Source organism: Ranitomeya variabilis, chromosome 2, assembly GCF_051348905.1.
Source record: "Ranitomeya variabilis isolate aRanVar5 chromosome 2, aRanVar5.hap1, whole genome shotgun sequence".
In the NCBI taxonomy this organism is placed as follows: Eukaryota; Metazoa; Chordata; class Amphibia; order Anura; family Dendrobatidae; genus Ranitomeya; species Ranitomeya variabilis.
Window position 1 is genome coordinate 3696346 of NC_135233.1, and position 22027 is coordinate 3718372.

Consider the following 22027-nt stretch of genomic DNA (forward strand, 5'->3'; position numbering starts at 1 on the left):
TAACTGAACTGGAATTGTTTTGTAAAGAGGAATGGTCAAAAATACCTTCTTCCAGGATCCAGGAACTCATTAAAAGCTACAGGAAGCGACTAGAGGCTGTTGTTTTGCAAAAGGATGATCTACTAAATATTAATGTCACTTTTCTGGTGAGGTGCCCATACTTATGCACCTGTCAAATTTTGTTTGAATGCAGATGGCACGTTTTCTGTTAGTACAATAAACCTCATTTCAAGGCAGAAACATTACTGTGTCCAACACTTATTAGATACTAGATGGCAGCCCGATTCTAAAGAATCGGGAGTCTAGAATCCATATATACTTTATTTATTCAAATGTAAGAATAATACAATTAATAAATAATAGTAAGAAAGAACAAAAAATGGCTGCACTCACCAGCTCTTGACAATTCTTGACAGTACGGCACATTTGTGATTGGTCGCTCGTGGCAGGCGGCAACCAATCAGAAAAGTGCCGCGCACCACGAAGGCATATATCTTTGTCCACCCTGAGCGGGTGTAGGACGCTGGTGACGTCACTTATCTCCGGACATTATCTCCGGACAAAGCCACGGAAGTTGGCACAAATTGCCGGAAGTAGTATTCTAGGCAATTATATATTAGATTTTAATGTTACCAGTGTTTACCTTTGAACGTTTATATTGTATTGTCCTGTCACCAGCCATGTGTACGATTATCGGCCGAAAGCCTCTCTGGAACCAATAATCACCCCATGTAAAGGTATCTTTATAAGTTAAAGATTCAGAATACTATGACTTTTATCATATCCTGAACAGTCAAGTTTTTTATGAACCGTTAAGGTTTTCTGGTTGAAGTAAAAAAAACTCTGAGTGTTTACAGTTTGAAACCATAAAATGTTGAAAAATTATGTCATTCTTGAGTATATCACTCAATGGTGCTCATAAACGTGTCAAATTTGATCTATAATATACTTTAATATACGTTACTTTAATCTTTAATATACTTAAGAACAGGGCCCCAGACATCACACAGGGGGTCTGAAACACCGCACAGTGGTCCAAAATATCGCTGTGCTCTGCCTGGGGCCCCATATGCTGCCTGGGGCCCCTGTGCTCTGCCTGGGGCCCCATATGCTGCCTGGGGCCCCTGTGCTCTGCCTGGGGCCCCATGTTCTGCCTGGGGCCCCTGTGCTCTGCCTGGGGCCCCATATGCTGCCTGGGGCCCCTGTGCTCTGCCTGGGGCCCCATGTTCTGCCTGGGGCCCCTGTGCTCTGCCTGGGGCCACTGTGCTCTGCCTGGGGCCCCATATGCTGCCTGGGGCCCCTGTGCTCTGCCTGGGGCCCCTGTGCTCTGCCTGGGGCCACTGTGCTCTGCCTGGGGCCCCATATGCTGCCTGGGGCCCCTGTGCTCTGCCTGGGTGTAGGACACTGGTGACGTCACTTATCTCCGGACATTATCTCCGGACATTATCTCCGGACATTAGCTCCGGACAAAGCCACGGAAGTTGGCACAAATTGCAGGAAGTAGTATTCTAGGCAATTAGATATTCGATATGAAACTGAAATAGCTGTTGCTAAAAAAACAATTTTTATAAAACATTAAGCTTAAGATTAATAGGGGTGCCCAAACTTTTTCATATAACTGTATATATATATATATATATATATATATATATATATATATATATATATTTATATTTATTTTGTTTTATTTTATATCTTTTTACCCTTTTGTATACACTGCTATCTGTTGGAGTAAAATATATAAAATTACTAGCTTGTCTCTCCTTGCTCTATAACGAACTGTCACGCCCTTTGAAGTGAATTACGCTACTAATCTGGGTTATATCTCCCTTGCTGCAGCGCGCCCAATAGCCAGTACATAGCAGGCAGCCTTTCTGGTGACTAATTATTCTAGGTGCAGTACCTAATCTGACCTGAGGGTAAGGGGGCGCCAGAGAGCTGCAAGTTCCGAACCGGATCTGGGAAGTGGGATATACACTCACCGGCCGCTTTATTAGGTACACCATGCTAGTAACGGGTTGGACCCCCTTTTGCCTTCAGAACTGCCTCGATTCTTCGTGGCATAGATTCAACAAGGTGCTGGAAGCATTCCTCAGAGATTTTGGTCCATATTGACATGATGGCATCACACAGTTGCCGCAGATTTGTCGGCTGCACATCCCAAAGATGCTCCATACAAGGCAGGATGGATCCATGCTTTCATGTTGTTTACGCCAAATTCTGACCCTACCATCCGAATGTCGCAGCAGAAATCGAGACTCATCAGACCAAGCAACGTTTTTCCAATCTTCTACTGTCCAATTTCGATGAGCTTGTACAAATTGTAGCCTCAGTTTCCTGTTCTTAGCTGAAAGGAGTGGTACCCGGTGTGGTCTTCTGCTGCTGTAGCCCATCTGCCTCAAAGTTCGACGCACTGTGCGTTCAGAGATGCTCTTAGGCCTACCTTGGTTGTAACGGGTGGCGATTTGAGTCACTGTTGCCTTTCTATCAGCTCGAACCAGTCTGCCCATTCTCCTCTGACCTCTGGCATCAACAAGGCATTTCCGCCCACAGAACTGCCGCTCACTGGATTTTTTTTCTTTTTCGGACCATTCTCTGTAAACCCTAGAGATGGTTGTGCGTGAAAATCCCAGTAGATCAGCAGTTTCTGAAATACTCAGACCAGCCCTCCTGGCACCAACAACCATGCCACGTTCAAAGGCACTCAAATCACCTTTCTTCCCCATACTGATGCTCGGTTTGAACTGCAGGAGATTGTCTTGACCATGTCTACATGCCTAAATGCACTGAGTTGCCGCCATGTGATTGGCTGATTAGAAATTAAGTGTTAACAAGAAGTTGGACAGGTGGACCTAATAAAGTGGCCGGTGAGTGTAGATAAATTCCCTTCAGAAAGGAACTGGAACCAACCAACACCGGTTCATGACAAATTGGTGTCAGCGGTGGAGATGATAACAAATATCCTCCCTGTGATCTGTGACAGGATGTCTACTGTGTATACAATTCATTTGTTTGCTGTTCTCCTGATATTCATTTGACCATGGCGCCCGCCGCGCCTGTGCTGTACCAGCTATCGGTGTATTTAGAAGTGATGCGATACTGCTAGTGTTGGGTCCTTACTGCTCTATCCACAGCCTTTCAGAGAGCAAGATGCCTCGTGGCCACTGGACACTTGTGTATGTCTCAGGGACTCGTCACTTTGTTTGAGGAGTAGTGTCGGGGTGTGTGGACGGTGTCCAGGGTGTGATATACAGTGCCTTGCGAATATATTATATATATATATATTTATATATATATATATATATATATATATATATATATATATATATATATATATATATATATTTATATGATTCTATTTATCATCATCAGGCATTTAGGACAACATTGGATCATTCAGGGATCCACAATGAACTTCTGCACTGAAAGTTACAGGGGCCGAATAATATTGCACGCCCACTGTTCAGTTTTTGAATTTCCATAAAAATTAAAAATAACCAATACATTTCGTTCAACTTCACAATTGTGTTCCACTTGTTGTTGATTCTTCACCAAAACGTTACATTTGGTAACTTTATGTGTGAAGCCTGATATGTGGGAAAAGGTTGAAAAGTTCCAGGGGAGTTGAATCCTTTCGCAAGGCACTGTATGCTCCCTTCACAGCTGATAACAGAGGTTGGGTGCAGGATTGAGGGCAGATAAATTACCCTCCGCTGTACACCCCAACACTACTCTTCCACTCTGATTTTGTCCTCTTTACGTTACTGATTAAAGTTATCTTATTTTGACAGATAAAGCTTTCCTGAGCGCAGTTAAGGTACCTTCACACGAAACGACATCGCTAGCGATCCGTGACGTTGCAGCGTCCTCGCTAGCGATCTCGTTGTGTTTGACACGCAGCAGCGATCAGGATCCCGCTGTGATGTCGCTGGTCGCTGAATAAAGTCCAGAACTTTATTTGGTCGTCAGATCAACGTGTATCGTCGTGTTTGACACCAAAAGCAACGATGCCAGCGATGTTTTACACTGGTAACCAGGGTAAATATCGGGTTACTAAGCGCGGCCCTGCACTTAGTAACCCGATGTTTACCCTGGTTACCCGGGACCTCGGCATCGTTGGTCGCTGGAGAGCGGTCTGTGTGACAGCTCTCCAGCGATCACACAGCGATGCTGCAGCGATCGGCATCATTGTCTGTATCGCTGCAGCGTCGCTTAGTGTGAAGGTACCTTAAGACCAAACGTGGTTTCTTCTTTCTTTTGTAGAGAGGTTGCCCAACCGCCAAATTCATCTTCATTTATAAACTATTTGTGCTGGACGGCAATAAAAAATGCCCCTAAGTTTTCTGTTTCCATCTTCACATCCTCCAGGTTTTGGCTCAGGGTCTCCATGTTGGTTGTTTTCATGCTTCCTGGTCATGCCGCTTCCTCATGGGCGGTACTAGCCCCGCCCACTCCACCTTCATTGGTCAGGACACTGATAATTCACTGCCGGTTCAGGATTAGAGATGCCATGCTGGGTCTTCTTGTTCTCCTCATCCTCAGCAGTAGAGCACAAATCTCCCTCACTGAGCCCACTACATCCATTCTGCTAATATAACAGTCACACGTTCCTCTATATTATGCTGCATTACGAATACCTGCTCTGCTCGCCCATCCCCTGTATGTCTGCTGCATCACCCCCTTATCCTGGCTCTGTGTGCTGGCTCCTATCGTAGTATCACTCCTATCGTCCGTATATCACAGAATAGCTCCTATCCCCTGTATCCTTGTCCTGCTCCTATCCCCTGTATCCTTGTCCTGCTCCTATCCCCCTGTATCCTTGTCCTGCTCCTATCCCCCTGTATCCTTGTCCTGCTCCCATCCCCCTGTATCCTTGTCCTGCTCCCATCCCCCTGTATCCTAGTCCTGCTCCCATCCCCCTGTATCCTAGCACCGCTCCTATCCCCTGTATCCTTGTCCTGCTCCTATCCCCCTGTATCCTTGTCCTGCTCCCATCCCCCTGTATCCTAGTCCTGCTCCCATCCCCCTGTATCCTTGTCCTGCTCCTATCCCCCTGTATCCTTGTCCTGCTCCCATCCCCCTGTATCCTAGTCCTGCTCCCATCCCCCTGTATCCTAGCGCCACTCCTATCCCTCTGTATCCTAGCGCCGATCCTATCCCCCTGTATCCTAGCACCGCTCCCGTCCCCCCGTATCCTAGCACCGCTCCCATCCCCCCCGTATCCTAGCACCGCTCCCCTCCCCCCCGTATCCTAGTACCGCTCCCGTCCCCCCCGTATCCTAGTACCGCTCCCGTCCCCCCCGTATCCTAGTACTGCTCCAGTATCCTAGTACCGCTCCCGTCCCCCCGTATCCTAGTACCGCTCCCGTCCCCACGTATCCTAGTACTGCTCCAGTATCCTAGTACCGCTCCCGTCCCCCTGTATCCCAGCGTCGCTCCAGTCCCCCCATATCCTAGTACCGCTCCCGTCCCCCCATATCCTAGTACCGCTCCCGTCCCCCCCGTATCCTAGTACCGCTCCCGTCCCCCCCGTATCCTAGTACCGCTCCCGTCCCCCCCGTATCCTAGTACCGCTCCCGTCCCCCCGTATCCTAGTACCGCTCCCGTCCCCCCGTATCCTAGTACCGCTCCCGTCCCCCCGTATCCTAGTACCGCTCCCGTCCCCACCGTATCCTAGTACCACTCCCATCCCCCTGTATCCCAGCGTCGCTCCAGTCCCCCCGTATCCTAGTACCGCTCCCGTCCCCCCGTATCCTAGTACCGCTCCCGTCCCCCCGTATCCTAGTACCGCTCCTATCCCTCTGTATCCTAGTACCACTCCCATCCCCCTGTATCCCAGCATCGCTCCAGTCCCCCCGTATCCTAGTACCGCTCCCGTATTCAAGTACCGCGCCCGTCCCCCCGTATCCTAGTAACACGCCCGTCCCCCCGTATCCCAGTACCGCGCCCGTCCCCCCGTATCCCAGTACCGCGCCCGTCCCCCCGTATCCCAGTACCGCTCCCGTCCCCCCCGTATCCCAGTACCGCGCCTGTCCCCCCCGTATCCCAGTACCGCGCCCGTCCCCCCGTATCCCAGTACCGCTCCCGTCCCCCCCGTATCCCAGTACCGCTCCCGTCCCCCCCGTATCCTAGTACCGCTCCCGTCCCCCCCGTATCCTAGTACCGCTCCCGTCCCCCCGTATCCTAGTACCGCTCCCGTCCCCCCTGTATCCCAGTACCGCTCCCGTCCCCCCTGTATCCCAGTACCGCTCCCGTCCCCCCTGTATCCTAGTACCGCTCCCGTCCCCCCCGTATCCTAGTACCGCTCCCGTACCCCCCCGTATCCCAGTACCGCTCCCGTCCCCCCGTATCCTAGTACCGCTCCCGTCCCCCCTGTATCCCAGTACCGCTCCCGTCCCCCCTGTATCCTAGTACCGCTCCCGTCCCCCCCCGTATCCTAGTACCGCTCCCGTACCCCCCCGTATCCCAGTACCGCTCCCGTCCCCCCCGTATCCTAGTACCGCTCCCGTCCCCCCCGTATCCTAGTACCGCTCCCGTCCCCCCGTATCCTAGTACCGCTCCCGTCCCCCCTGTATCCCAGTACCGCTCCCGTCCCCCCTGTATCCTAGTACCGCTCCCGTCCCCCCCGTATCCTAGTACCGCTCCCGTACCCCAGTACCGCTCCCGTACCCCCCGTATCCTAGTACCGCTCCAATTCTCCCTGTATCCTAGTACCGCTCCCATCCCCCAGTATCCCGGCGCTGCTCCTATTCCCCAGTATCCCAATACTACGAGCACTCCGGAAATGTCCCCAGCCTGTAGGTGGGAGGCGTTCGGTATGTATGGCACCTTCCCCTGTAGAGAGGTGCCTGAGCAACTTCAGTACTTGTGTGTCCCTAAGCTCCTGGCCCATTGTCAGGTCCCTGCTCCTGAGCTGTCCTGTCTGAACCAGCATCCATACTGCCAGTGATCCTGTTCTGTCTGACAGTCCATACCCGTGTCCCTGAGCCTTGGGGTCAGCTGCTGCTGTACCAGAGACTGCCCTGGAGTGGTACCTAGCGGTGACCTGCGGCACAAGCCTGACCTCACCATCAGGGGCTGTAGTGAAGGTGGTCGCTTAGTCACACCCCTCCAGGGTAAGGGGTCCGTGGCACAGAGGGTCCACACTGTGTGGATACATCTGTAGCACATGTACAGTGGGGCAAAAAAGTATTTAGTCAGTCAGCAATAGTGCAAGTTCCACCACTTAAAAAGATGAGAGGCGTCTGTAATTTACATCATAGGTAGACCTCAACTATGGGAGACAAACTGAGAAAAAAAAATCCAGAAAATCACATTGTCTGTTTTTTTATCATTTTATTTGCATTTTATGGTGGAAAATAAGTATTTGGTCAGAAACAAAATTTCATCTCTATACTTTGTAAAATATCCTTTGTTGGCAATGACAGAGGTCAAACGTTTTCTGTAAGTCTTCACAAGGTTGCCACACACTGTTGTTGGTATGTTGGCCCATTCCTCCATGCAGATCTCCTCTAGAGCAGTGATGTTTTTGGCTTTTCGCTTGGCAACACGGACTTTCAACTCCCTCCAAAGGTTTTCTATAGGGTTGAGATCTGGAGACTGGCTAGGCCACTCCAGGACCTTGAAATGCTTCTTACGAAGCCACTCCTTCGTTGCCCTGGCGGTGTGCTTTGGATCATTGTCATGTTGAAAGACCCAGCCACGTTTCATCTTCAATGCCCTTGCTGATGGAAGGAGGTTTGCACTCAAAATCTCACGATACATGGCCCCATTCATTCTTTCATGTACCCGGATCAGTCGTCCTGGCCCCTTTGCAGAGAAACAGCCCCAAAGCATGATGTTTCCACCACCATGCTTTACAGTAGGTATGGTGTTTGATGGATGCAACTCAGTATTCTTTTTCCTCCAAACACGACAAGTTGTGTTTCTACCAAACAGTTCCAGTTTGGTTTCATCAGACCATAGGACATTCTCCCAAAACTCCTCTGGATCATCCAAATGCTCTCTAACAAACTTCAGACGGGCCCGGACATGTACTGGCTTAAGCAGTGGGACACGTCTGGCACTGCAGGATCTGAGTCCATGGTGGCGTAGTGTGTTACTTATGGTAGGCCTTGTTACATTAGTCCCAGCTCTCTGCAGTTCATTCACTAGGTCCCCCCGCGTGGTTCTGGGATTTTTGCTCACCGTTCTTGTGATCATTCTGACCCCACGGGGTGGGATTTTGCGTGGAGCCCCAGATCGAGGGAGATTATCAGTGGTCTTGTATGTCTTCCATTTTCTAATTATTGCTCCCACTGTTGATTTCTTCACTCCAAGCTGGTTGGCTATTGCAGATTCAGTCTTCCCAGCCTGGTGTAGGGCTACAATTTTGTTTCTGGTGTCCTTTGACAGCTCTTTGGTCTTCACCATAGTGGAGTTTGGAGTCAGACTGTTTGAGGGTGTGCACAGGTGTCTTTTTATACTGATAACAAGTTTAAACAGGAGCCATTACTACAGGTAATGAGTGGAGGAAAGAGGAGACTCTTAAAGAAGAAGTTACAGGTCTGTGAGAGCCAGAAATCTGGATTGTTTGTTTCTGACCAAATACTTATTTTCCACCATAAAATGCAAATAAAATGATAAAAAAACAGACAATGTGATTTTCTGGATTTTTTTTTCTCAGTTTGTCTCCCATAGTTGAGGTCTACCTATGATGTAAATTACAGACGCCTCTCATCTTTTTAAGTGGTGGAACTTGCACTATTGCTGAATGACTAAATACTTTTTTGCCCCACTGTATATTGTGATGACTCCGCAGATGAATACTACACAGATGTGGAGAGGACAGGAGCGCAGGTCACTGCGGATTCACTGCACAGTCAAGGTCCAAGTGGTCCAGAAAACAAAGTATTTCTCCTAGAAAATAACTGCAATTCCTCATGTTTTGTTAGGGAGCTAAAGGGTAACTTGTCTCCTTGTGGAGAGTGGAACACCAGGCCTGGCATGTCAGCGTGAGGAGACTTATAAGCCATGCATGCGCCTCTGGGAAATGTACAAACTGCCTCTTCAAAAGAAGACTAGACCTCTAGTGCCACCTACTGGAAGCAGCCATCCTAAATACTCTCCACAAGGAAAACATTATCCTTTAGATCCCAGTATTAAGCCTCTCATCTAGCCAAATCAGATGTCATCCTTTGCCCTGACGAGGGGCCGCACCCCGAACACTGTGCCTGCAAGCTGCGACTCGGATTTGGCTTTCATCCCAAGTCATATGGCAAGGCTCCTTATGCTGACGTTTAGGATTGCTACTTGCAATAGGTGGCACTAGAGGTCAAGTCTTCTTCTCTGAAGAGGCATCTACACAGGTTTTGCTACACACAGGTTTATTTCCTTTATGTGCATTGGAAGAACACACACAAAAAAAAAGATAAAGGCAAAGTGGACATAATTTCATAAAACCCCAAAACGTGTAGTACAAAATTGTTGGCCCCATTTCCAAAATTATGGGTACATAACTTTGAAATGTGATGCTCGTTCACACTCACCTGTGGCAAGTAACAGGTGTGGGCAATATGAAAATCACACCTGAAGCCAGATAAAAGTGGAGAAGTTGACGCAATCTTTGCACTGAAGAAGAGAACTGTCCGAGGACTTGAGAACCAATATAGTTGAGAAATATCAGCAAACTCCAGGTTACAAGGCCCTCTCCAGAGATTCTGATGTCCACGGTGCTCAACATAATCAAGACGTTTACAGCCCAACGCATTGTAGCTAATCTCCCTGGATGTAGACAGCTGATGAAAAGTTATAACCTAGAATAGTCCAGATGGCGACGACAGCCAATAACAGAGCTCTGAGGAGGCAGCAGTGAGTCCGGAGCTAAATCCCACTGATCACCTGTGAAGAGATCTCACAATCCCAGCTGAGAGAAGACACCGAGAGACCTGGAGAAGAGTCCAAGATCCCGGCTGAGAGGAGGAAGAAGAGTCCAAGGTCCCGGCTGAGAGGTGGAAGAAGAGTCCAAGACCCCGGCTGAGATGAGGAAGAAGAGTCCAAGATCCCAGCTGAGAGAAGGAAGAAGAGTCCAAGACCCCGGCTGAGAGGAGGAAGAAGAGTCCCAAGACCCCGGCTGAGAGGAGGAAGAAGAGTCCCAAGACCCCGGCTGAGAGGAGGAAGAAGAGTCCAAGATCCCGGCTGACAGGAGGAAGAAGAGTCCAAGATCCCGGCTGACAGGAGGAAGAAGAGTCCAAGCTCCCGGATGAGAGATGGAAGAAGAGTCAAAGACCCCGGCTGAGAGGTGGAAGAAGAGTCCAAGACCCCGGCTGAGAGGTGGAAGAAGAGTCCAAGATCCCGGCTGAGAGGAGGAAGAAGAGTCCAAGACCCCGGCTGAGATGAGGAAGAAGAGTCCAAGATCCCGGCTGAAAGGTGGAAGAAGAGTCCAAGGTCCCGGCTGAGAGGAGGAAGAAGAGTCCAAGATCCCGGCTGAGAGGAGGAAGAAGAGTCCAAGACCCCAGCTGAGAGGTGAAAGAAGAGTCCAAGATCCCGGCTGAGAGGTGCAAGAAGAGTCCCAAGATGCCGGCTGAGAGGTGGAAGAAGAGTCCAAGATCCCGGCTGCCAGGAAGAAGAAGAGTCCAAGATCCCGGATGAGAGATGGAAGAAGAGTCAAAGACCCCGGCTGAGAGGTAGAAGAAGAGTCAAAGACCCCGGCTGAGAGGAGGAATCATAGAATGATAAGAGTTGGAAGGGACCGCCTGGGTCATGTGGTCCAACCCCCTGCTCAAAGCAGGATTCACTAAATCATCCCAGGCAGATGTCTGTCCAGCCTCTGAAGACTTCCACTGAAGGAGAACTCGCCTCCTCTCGTGGCCTCCGGTTCCACTCATTGATCACCCGAACTGTCAAAGTTTTTTCTAATATCTAATCTGTCTTCTCCCATTCACTTTCATCCCATTGCTTCTAGTCTTTCCTTGTGCAAATGAGAATAAAGATGATCCTTCTACAATGTGACAGCCCTTGAGATATTTGCAGACAGCTATTAAGTCTCCTCTCAGTCTTCTATATTGCAGCCAAACATTCCCAAATCCTGTAACAGTTCCTCATAGGACATGGTTTGTAGACCGGTCACCATTCTGGTCGCTCTTCTCTGAACTTGCTCCAGTTTGGTGATGTCTTTTTTTAAAATGTGCCCAAAACTGGACCCAGTATCCAGGTGAGGTCTGACCAAAGAGGAGTAGAGGGCAATAATGACTTCACGTGATCTAGACTGTATGCTTCAGTTAATACAGAAGAAGAGTCCAAGATCCCAGCTGAGAGGAGGAAGAAGCTTGTGATGGTTATGGGAAGCGACTAATTGCAGGTATTTATTCCAAAGAGCGTGACCAATTATTACGTGGCGGGCGCCAACAATTGTGTCCGGCCCATTTTTGGGATTTTGTGTGACATTATGTCCACTTTGCCTTTTTTCCTGTTTTTTTGTGCTGTTCCAATGCACAGAAAGGAAATAAACCTGAGTGCAAGAAAACATGTGGAATTGTAATAATGTTCTGGGAGAAATCCTTCATTTTCTGGCCATGATTGTATATACCCGACATCTGCGGGGTGTGGACCCACCAGCCCACTCTAAAGTGACTGACATATGCAGCCATCACGACCATGAAAGGGTTAACAGTCAGCCTGCACAGGTATGGAGAGGGTCCAGCAGCGGCCCACCTCGCTCGTGCCTCGCCTCGTGCTGCCACCAGGACCCTGCACACTCCCGCCGACCGGATATCAGCCATGAATGTGAAGAACGCCAGCACGACGCACAAAGCCGCACAACCCCGACCTGATGGGCAGGCGCCAGCAAAAATCAAATTACAGCAGAAATATGCAAAACGTAATCAGCAACGAATCATCAGTGCAGAAATGTATCATTGTGTCACATGGGGATGATTAATACCAGGGCAGCAGAGGACGTCTTACCGGTCCATCACTCCGCCAGAGTCTCCGCTCCGTCCCCGATTCGGGGCCAAAGAGTCCAACTCATCAAAGAATATAATGCAGGGAGAAGCCGCCTGAGCCCGGGAGAAGACTGCAGAGAGAGGACAATGAAAAAAGACACGGGAGTGGGGGGACCGGGAGAGGACCGGGGAGAAGACTGCATAGAGAGGACAATGAAAAAAGACACGGGAGTGGGGGGACCGGGAGAGGACCGGGGCCGGGAGAGGACTGCAGAGAGAGGACAATGAAAAAAGACACGGGAGAGGGGGGGCCGGGAGAGGACCGGGGCCGGGAGAGGACTGCAGAGAGAGGACAATGAAAAAAAGACAGGGGAGAGGGGGGGCCGGGAGAGGACTGCAGAGAGAGGACAATGAAAAAAGACACGGGAGTGGGGGGACCGGGAGAGGACCGGGGAGAAGACTGCAGAGAGAGGACAATGAAAAAAGACACGGGAGTGGGGGGACCGGGAGAGGACCGGGGAGAAGACTGCATAGAGAGGACAATGAAAAAAGACACGGGAGTGGGGGGACCGGGAGAGGACCGGGGCCGGGAGAGGACTGCAGAGAGAGGACAATGAAAAAAGACACGGGAGAGGGGGGGCCGGGAGAGGACCGGGGCCGGGAGAGGACTGCAGAGAGAGGACAATGAAAAAAAGACAGGGGAGAGGGGGGGCTGGGAGAGGACCGGGGCCAGGAGAGGACTGCAGAGAGAGGACAATGAAAAAAAGATAGGGGAGAGGGGGGGCCGGGAGAGGACCGGGGCCGGGAGAGGACTGCAGAGAGAGGACAATGAAAAAAGACACGGGAGAGGTGGGGGGGCCGGGAGAGGACCGGGGAGAAGACTGCAGAGAGAGGACAATGAAAAAAGACACGGGAGTGGGGGGACCGGGAGAGGACCGGGGAGAAGACTGCAGAGAGAGGACAATGAAAAAAGACACGGGAGTGGGGGGACCGGGAGAGGACCGGGGAGAAGACTGCAGAGAGAGGACAATGAAAAAAAGACAGGGGAGAGGGGGGGCCGGGAGAGGACCGGGGCCAGGAGAGGACTGCAGAGAGAGGACAATGAAAAAAGACACGGGAGTGGGGGGGCCGGAAGAGGACCAGGGCCAGGAGAGAACTGCAGAGAGAGGACAATGAAAAAAAGATAGGGGAGAGGTGGGGGGGCCGGGAGAGGACCGGGGCTGGGAGAGGACTGCATAGAGAGGACAATGAAAAAAAGATAGGGGAGAGGGGGGGCCGGGAGAGGACCGGGGCCGGGAGAGGACTGCAGAGAGAGGACAATGAAAAAAAGATAGGGGAGAGGGGGGGCCGGAAGAGGACCGGGGCCGGGAGAGGACTGCAGAGAGAGGACAATGAAAAAAAGACAGGGGAGAGGGGGGGCCGGGAGAGGACCGGGGCCAGGAGAGGACTGCAGAGAGAGGACAATGAAAAAAGACACGGGAGTGGGGGGACCGGGGAGAAGACTGCAGAGAGAGGACAATGAAAAAAAGACAGGGGAGAGGGGGGGCCGGGAGAGGACCGGGGCCGGGAGAGGACTGCAGAGAGAGGACAATGAAAAAAGACACGGGAGTGGGGGGACCGGGAGAGGACCGGGGCCGGGAGAGGACTGCAGAGAGAGGACAATGAAAAAAGACACGGGAGAGGTGGGGGGGCCGGGAGAGGACCGGGGAGAAGACTGCAGAGAGAGGACAATGAAAAAAGACACGGGAGTGGGGGGGCCGGAAGAGGACCAGGGCCAGGAGAGAACTGCAGAGAGAGGACAATGAAAAAAAGACACGGGAGAGGGGGGGCCGGGAGAGGACTGCAGAGAGAGGACAATGAAAAAAGACACGGGAGTGGGGGAACCGGGAGAGGACCGGGGAGAAGACTGCAGAGAAAGGACAATGAAAAAAGACACGGGAGTGAGGGGACCGGGAGAGGACCGGGGCCGGGAGAGGACTGCAGAGAGGACAATGAAAAAAGACAAGGGAGAGGTGGGGGGGCCGGGAGAGGACCGGGGAGAAGACTGCAGAGAGAGGACAATGAAAAAAGACACGGGAGTGGGGGGACCGGGAGAGGGGGGGGGGGGCCGGGAGAGGACTGCAGAGAGAGGACAATGAAAAAAAGACACGGGAGTGGGGGGGCCGGGAGAGGACCGGGGCCAGGAGAGGACTGCAGAGAGAGGACAATGAAAAAAAGACAGGGGAGAGGGGGGGCCGGGAGAGGACCGGGGCCAGGAGAGGACTGCAGAGAGAGGACAATGAAAAAAGACACGGGAGTGGGGGGCCGGGAGAGGACCGGGGCCAGGAGAGGACTGCAGAGAGAGGACAATGAAAAAAAGACAGGGGAGAGGGGGGGCCGGGAGAGGGGGGGGGGGCCGGGAGAGGACTGCAGAGAGAGGACAATGAAAAAAGACACGGGAGTGGGGGGGCCGGGAGAGGACCAGGGCCAGGAGAGAACTGCAGAGAGAGGACAATGAAAAAAAGACACGGGAGAGGGGGGGCCGGGAGAGGACTGCAGAGAGAGGACAATGAAAAAAGACACGGGAGTGGGGTGGCCGGGAGAGGACTGGGGCCGGGAGAGGACTGCAGAGAGAGGACAATGACAAAAGACACGGGAGAGGGGGGGCCGGGAGAGGACTGCAGAGAGAGGACAATGAAAAAAGACAAGGGAGAGGTGGGGACCAGGAGAAGACTGCAGAGAGAGGACAATGAAAAAAGACACGGGAGAAAGGGGGCCGGGAGAGGACCGGGGAGAAGACTGCAGAGAGAGGACAATGACAAAAGACACGGGAGAGGGGGGGCCGGGAGAGGACTGCAGAGAGAGGACAATGAAAAAAGACACGGGAGAGGGGGGGACCAGGAGAAGACTGCAGAGAGAGGACAATGAAAAAAGACACGGGAGAAGGGGGGGGGGGCAGGAGGGGACTGCAGAGAGAGGACAATGAAAAAAAAGACACGGGAGAGGGGGGGCCCCAGGAGAAGACTGCAGAGAGAGGACAATGAAAAAAAAGACACGGGAGAGGGGGGGACCAGGAGAAGACTGCAGAGAGAGGACAATGAAAAAAGAAACAGGAGAGGGGGGGGGGCAGGAGGGGACTGCAGAGAGAGGACAATGAAAAAAAAGACACGGGAGAGGGGGGGCCCCAGGAGAAGACTGCAGAGAGAGGACAATGAAAAAAAAGACACGGGAGAGGGGGGGCCCAGGAGAAGACTGCAGAGAGAAGACAATGAAAAAAGACACGGGAGAAGGGGGGCCGGGAGAGGGGGGGGGGGGGGGGCCGGGAGAAGACTGCAGAGAGAGGACAATGAAAAAAGACACGGGAGAGGGGGGGCCGGGAGAGGACTGCAGAGAGAAGACAATGAAAAAAGACACGGGAGAAAGGGGGCCGGGAGAGGGGGGAGGGGGCCGGGAGAGGGGGGGGGGGCCGGGAGAAGACTGCAGAGAGAGGACAATGAAAAAAGACACGGGAGAGGGGGGGCCCAGGAGAAGACTGCAGAGAGAAGACAATGAAAAAAGACACGGGAGAAGGGGGGCCGGGAGAGGGGGGGGGGCCGGGAGAAGACTGCAGAGAGAGGTCAATGAAAAAAGACACGGGAGAGGGGGGGCCGGGAGAGGACTGCAGAGAGAGGACAATGAAAAAAGACACGGGAGAGGGGGGACCAGGAGAGGGGGGGAGGGGGCCGGGAGAAGACTGCAGAGAGAGGACAATGAAAAAAAGACACGGGAGTGGGGGGACCGGGAGAGGACCGGGGAGAAGACTGCAGAGAGAGGACAATGAAAAAAAGACAGGGGAGAGGGGGGGCCGGGAGAGGACCGGGGCCAGGAGAGGACTGCAGAGAGAGGACAATGAAAAAAAGATAGGGGAGAGGGGGGGCCGGGAGAGGACCGGGGCCGGGAGAGGACTGCAGAGAGAGGACAATGAAAAAAAGACAGGGGAGAGGGGGGGCCCAGGAGAAGACTGCAGAGAGAGGACAATGAAAAAAAAGACACGGGAGAGGGGGGGCCCAGGAGAAGACTGCAGAGAGAAGACAATGAAAAAAGACACGGGAGAATGGGGGCCGGGAGAGGGGGGGGGGGGGGCCGGGAGAAGACTGCAGAGAGAGGACAATGAAAAAAGACACGGGAGAGGGGGGGCCGGGAGAGGACTGCAGAGAGAAGACAATGAAAAAAGACACGGGAGAAGGGGGGCCGGGAGAGGGGGGGGGGCCGGGAGAAGACTGCAGAGAGAGGTCAATGAAAAAAGACACGGGAGAGGGGGGGCCGGGAGAGGACCGGGGAGAAGACTGCAGAGAGAGGACAATGAAAAAAGACACGGGAGAGGGGGGACCAGGAGAAGACTGCAGAGAGAGGACAATGAAAAAAGACACGGGAGTGGGGGGACCGGGAGAGGACCGGGGAGAAGACTGCAGAGAGAGGACAATGAAAAAAAGACAGGGGAGAGGGGGGGGCCGGGAGAGGACCGGGGCCAGGAGAGGACTGCAGAGAGAGGACAATGAAAAAAAGATAGGGGAGAGGGGGGGCCGGGAGAGGACCGGGGCCGGGAGAGGACTGCAGAGAGAGGACAATGAAAAAAAGACAGGGGAGAGGGGGGGCCCAGGAGAAGACTGCAGAGAGAGGACAATGAAAAAAAAGACACGGGAGAGGGGGGGCCCAGGAGAAGACTGCAGAGAGAGGACAATGAAAAAAGACACGGGAGAGGGGGGACCAGGAGAAGACTGCAGAGAGAGGACAATGAAAAAAGACACGGGAGTGGGGGGACCGGGAGAGGACCGGGGAGAAGACTGCAGAGAGAGGACAATGAAAAAAAGACAGGGGAGAGGGGGGGCCGGGAGAGGACCGGGGCCAGGAGAGGACTGCAGAGAGAGGACAATGAAAAAAAGATAGGGGAGAGGGGGGGCCGGGAGAGGACCGGGGCCGGGAGAGGACTGCAGAGAGAGGACAATGAAAAAAAGACAGGGGAGAGGGGGGGCCCAGGAGAAGACTGCAGAGAGAGGACAATGAAAAAAAAGACACGGGAGAGGGGGGGCCGGGAGAGGACTGCAGAGAGAAGACAATGAAAAAAGACACGGGAGAGGGGGGACCAGGAGAGGGGGGAGGGGGCCGGGAGAAGACTGCAGAGAGAGGACAATGAAAAAAGACACGGGAGTGGGGGGACCGGGAGAGGACCGGGGAGAAGACTGCAGAGAGAGGACAATGAAAAAAGACACGGGAGTGGGGGGGCCGGAAGAGGACCAGGGCCAGGAGAGAACTGCAGAGAGAGGACAATGAAAAAAAGACACGGGAGAGGGGGGGCCGGGAGAGGACTGCAGAGAGAGGACTGCATAGAGAGGACAATGAAAAAAGACACGGGAGTGGGGGAACCGGGAGAGGACCGGGGAGAAGACTGCAGAGAAAGGACAATGAAAAAAGACACGGGAGTGAGGGGACCGGGAGAGGACCGGGGCCGGGAGAGGACTGCAGAGAGGACAATGAAAAAAGACAAGGGAGAGGTGGGGGGGCCGGGAGAGGACCGGGGAGAAGACTGCAGAGAGAGGACAATGAAAAAAGACACGGGAGTGGGGGGACCGGGAGAGGGGGGGGGGGGGGGCCGGGAGAGGACTGCAGAGAGAGGACAATGAAAAAAAGACACGGGAGTGGGGGGGCCGGGAGAGGACCGGGGCCAGGAGAGGACTGCAGAGAGAGGACAATGAAAAAAAGACAGGGGAGAGGGGGGGCCGGGAGAGGACCGGGGCCAGGAGAGGACTGCAGAGAGAGGACAATGAAAAAAGACACGGGAGAGGGGGGGGCCGGGAGAGGACCGGGGCCAGGAGAGGACTGCAGAGAGAGGACAATGAAAAAAAGACAGGGGAGAGGGGGGGCCGGGAGAGTACTGCAGAGAGAGGACAATGAAAAAAGACACGGGAGTGGGGGGGCCGGGAGAGGACCAGGGCCAGGAGAGAACTGCAGAGAGAGGACAATGAAAAAAAGACACGGGAGAGGGGGGGCCGGGAGAGGACTGCAGAGAGAGGACAATGAAAAAAGACACGGGAGTGGGGGGGCCGGGAGAGGACTGGGGCCGGGAGAGGACTGCAGAGAGAGGACAATGAAAAAAGACAAGGGAGAGGTGGGGACCAGGAGAAGACTGCAGAGAGAGGACAATGAAAAAAGACACGGGAGAGGGGGGGACCAGGAGAAGACTGCAGAGAGAGGACAATGAAAAAAGACACGGGAGAGGGGGGGACCAGGAGAAGACTGCAGAGAGAGGACAATGAAAAAAGACACGGGAGAAGGGGGGCCGGGAGAGGACCGGGGCCAGGAGAAGACTGCAGAGAGAGGACAATGAAAAAAGAAACAGGAGAGGGGGGGGGGGGCAGGAGGGGACTGCAGAGAGAGGACAATGAAAAAAAAGACACGGGAGAGGGGGGGCCCAGGAGAAGACTGCAGAGAGAGGACAATGAAAAAAAAGACACGGGAGAGGGGGGGCCCAGGAGAAGACTGCAGAGAGAAGACAATGAAAAAAGACACGGGAGAAGGGGGGGCCGGGAGAGGGGGGGGGGCCGGGAGAAGACTGCAGAGAGAGGACAATGAAAAAAGACACGGGAGAGGGGGGGCCGGGAGAGGACTGCAGAGAGAAGACAATGAAAAAAGACACGGGAGAAGGGGGGCCGGGAGAGGGGGGGGGGCCGGGAGAAGACTGCAGAGAGAGGACAATGAAAAAAGACACGGGAGAGGGGGGGCCGGGAGAGGACTGCAGAGAGAAGACAATGAAAAAAGACACGGGAGAAGGGGGGGCCGGGAGAGGGGGGGGGGGACCAGGAGAGGGGGGGCCGGGAGAGGACTGCAGAGAGAGGACAATGAAAAAAAAAGACACGGGAGAGGGGGGACCAGGAGGGGGGGAGGGGGCCGGGAGAAGACTGCAGAGAAAGGACAATGAAAAAAGACACGGGAGAGGGGGGACCAGGAGAGGGGGGGAGGGGGCCGGGAGAAGACTGCAGAGAGAGGACAATGAAAAAAGACACGGGAGAGGGGGGGCCGGGAGAGGACCGGGGCCGGGAGAAGACTGCAGAGAGAGGACAATGAAAAAAAGACACGGGAGTGGGGGGGCCGGGAGAGGGGGGGGGGACCAGGAGAGGGAGAAGACTGCAGACAGAGGACAATGAAAAGACACACACGGGAGAGGGGGGACCAGGAGAGGGGGGAGGGGGCCGGGAGAAGACTGCAGAGAGAGGACAATGAAAAAAGACACGGGATAGGGGGGGGACCAGGAGAGGGGGGGGGGGTCGGGAGAAGACTGCAGAGAGAGGACAATGAAAAAAGAAATGAGAGGGGGGGGGGGGGTGCTGGAGAGGACCAGGGCTGGGAGGGGGGAAGGGGGGCGGGAGAAGACTGCAGAGAGAGGACATTGAAAAAAAGACACCGGAGAGGACGCCAGGGAGATGGGGGCCAGGGTTGTAGGAACTTTGAGACTCACTATCTCTGACGTTCTCTTCACTTTGTCCTACGTACATGTTAATTAATTCCGGTCCCTTGACACTGCAAAGAAAAATCAGCGATAATACAGACAGACTTGGTGGGTGTGTGTGTGGGGGGTGCGTGTGGGGGGTGGCGGGTGCGTGTGTGTGGTGGCGGGTGCGTGTGTGTGGTGGCGGGTGCGTGTGTGTGTGGCGGGCGCGTGAGTGTGTGGCGGGCGCGTGAGTGTGGCGGGTGCGTGTGTGTGTGGCGGGTGCGTGTGTGTGTGGCGGGTGCGTGTGTGTGTGTGGCGGGTGCGTGTGTGTGTGTGGCGGGTGCGTGTGTGTGTGTGGCGGGTGTGTGTGTGTGTGTGGCGGGCGCGTGTGTGTGTGTGGCGGGTGTGTGTGTGTGTGTGGCGGGCGCGTGTGTGTGTGGCGGGTGCTTGTGTGTGGCGGGTGCTTGTGTGTGGCGGGTGCGTGTGTGTGGTGGGTGCGCGTGTGGCGGGCGCATGTGTGGTGGGCGTGTGTGTGTTATACCACAGGAACCTCACACCCAGGACAACAGTGATAACCCCACAGATCAGAGCATTACCGATTAGGATGAGCCCGGACTTGGCGGCAGCCACTCACCCCCCGCAGAGGATCACTCCCTACCTGAGGAACGTCATGGCACATTCTGTTGCCACCGCTTTGGCCAGTAAGGTTTTTCCAGTTCCTGGAGGCCCATAAAGCAGAATTCCCGACCTACTGAGCCCCAGGGACAGCATCTCGGGGTGCTCCAGGGGAAGCTGAACGGTGTCCAAGAGTTGACGCTTTGCATCTTCCAATCCCCCCACATCAGCCCAGTGCACACAGGGAACCTGAGAAGCCAGAGGGGAGACTGTTATACGGGAACCCTGGAGACCAGAAACATGGTGTGGGGTCACTGCAAAGGAGGCAAACAATAGGGAGCCCACAACCGCCATCACTTCCCCCTGTACAGTGATACAGAAGCAGAAAAAATCCGAGCAAGAAACCTCGTCACACCAAGGAAAAGCAGCGGCCGCCGCTGGGTCCGGGCAGTAGCCGAGATCTTGTCAGCAGCAAATCGTGCTCTCTGCTGCCAAACATGAGAAGGGATGGAGCCTGCAGATGGATGGTGACCCCTGGATATCACACCAGCCGACCGCGGAGCTCCAACAGCCAGAGGTGGTCTGCACATGGCGGAGCCAGGACAAAGCCATCCAATGGCCACCCGACGGGAGGCGGTGATGTGCTCCATGTTCGAGTGAGTAGGGATCAGGGGTGCAATGTAGTCCATGTATTAGTAAGAGTAGGGATCAGGGGTGCGATGTAGTCCATGTATTAGTAAGAGTAGGGATCGGGGGTGCGATGTAGTCCATGTATTAGTAAGAGTAGGGATCAGGGGTGCGATGTAGTCCATGTATTAGTAAGAGTAGGGATCGGGGGTGCGATGTAGTCCATGTATTAGTAAGAGTAGGGATCAGGGGTGCGATGTAGTCCATGTATTAGTAAGAGTAGGGATCAGGGGTGCGATGTAGTCTGTATTAGTAAGAGTAGGGATCGGGGGTGCGATGTTGTCTGTATTAGTAAGAGTAGGGATCGGGGGTGCGATGTAGTCCATGTATTAGTAAGAGTAGGGATCGGGGGTGCGATGTAGTCCATGTATTAGTAAGAGTAGGGATCGGGGGTGCGATGTAGTCCATGTATTAGTAAGAGTAGGGATCGGGGGTGCGATGTAGTCCATGTATTAGTAAGAGTAGGGATCAGGGGTGCGATGTAGTCCATGTATTCGTGGGGATCAGGGGTGCGATGTAGTCCATGTATTAGTAAGAGTAGGGATCGGGGGTGCGATGTAGTCCATGTATTAGTAAGAGTAGGGATCGGGGGTGCGATGTAGTCCATGTATTAGTAAGAGTAGGGATCGGGGGTGCGATGTAGTCCATGTATTAGTAAGAGTAGGGATCGGGGGTGCGATGTAGTCCATGTATTAGTAAGAGTAGGGATCGGGGGTGCGATGTAGTCCATGTATTAGTAAGAGTAGGGATCGGGGGTGCGATGTAGTCCATGTATTAGTAAGAGTAGGGATCAGGGGTGCGATGTAGTCCATGTATTCGTGGGGATCAGGGGTGCGATGTAGTCCATGTATTAGTAAGAGTAGGGATCGGGGGTGCGATGTAGTCCATGTATTAGTAAGAGTAGGGATCGGGGGTGCGATGTAGTCCATGTATTAGTAAGAGTAGGGATCGGGGGTGCGATGTAGTCCATGTATTAGTAAGAGTAGGGATCGGGGGTGCGATGTAGTCCATGTATTAGTAAGAGTAGGGATCGGGGGTGCGATGTAGTCCATGTATTAGTAAGAGTAGGGATCAGGGGTGCGATGTAGTCTGTATTAATAAGAGTAGGGATCAGGGGTGCGATGTAGTCTGTATTAGTAAGAGTAGGGATCGGGGGTGCGATGTAGTCCATGTATTAGTAAGAGTAGGGATCAGGGGTGCGATGTAGTCTGTGTATTGTCACGCTCATGCCCTGACTGGTGGGCGTGAGCTCGGGGGGTTTGTGTGGCCCCACTGTGCCACAAACCAGACTACCCTGGAAGGGGCGTGACTATGACAGCTGCCTGGGTTTTCACTGGAGCCCCTGATGGTGAGGTCAGGC

General features: G+C 53.6%; 1 protein-coding gene across 2 annotated transcripts in view; it reads right to left on the reverse strand.

Moving 5' to 3' along the window:
- The window catches only part of PEX6 (peroxisomal biogenesis factor 6), an 86270-nt gene that overhangs the window by 24963 nt on the left and 39280 nt on the right, over window positions 1-22027 (reverse strand). For both annotated transcript variants that reach the window (XM_077281869.1, XM_077281868.1), the window contains exons 11-13: window positions 20024-20229; window positions 19393-19454; window positions 11944-12052 (exon numbers count right to left, since the gene is read on the reverse strand). In XM_077281869.1, coding sequence (XP_077137984.1) covers window positions 11944-12052; window positions 19393-19454; window positions 20024-20229 — 377 coding nt within the window. The remainder of the gene's footprint in view (window positions 1-11943; window positions 12053-19392; window positions 19455-20023; window positions 20230-22027) is intronic.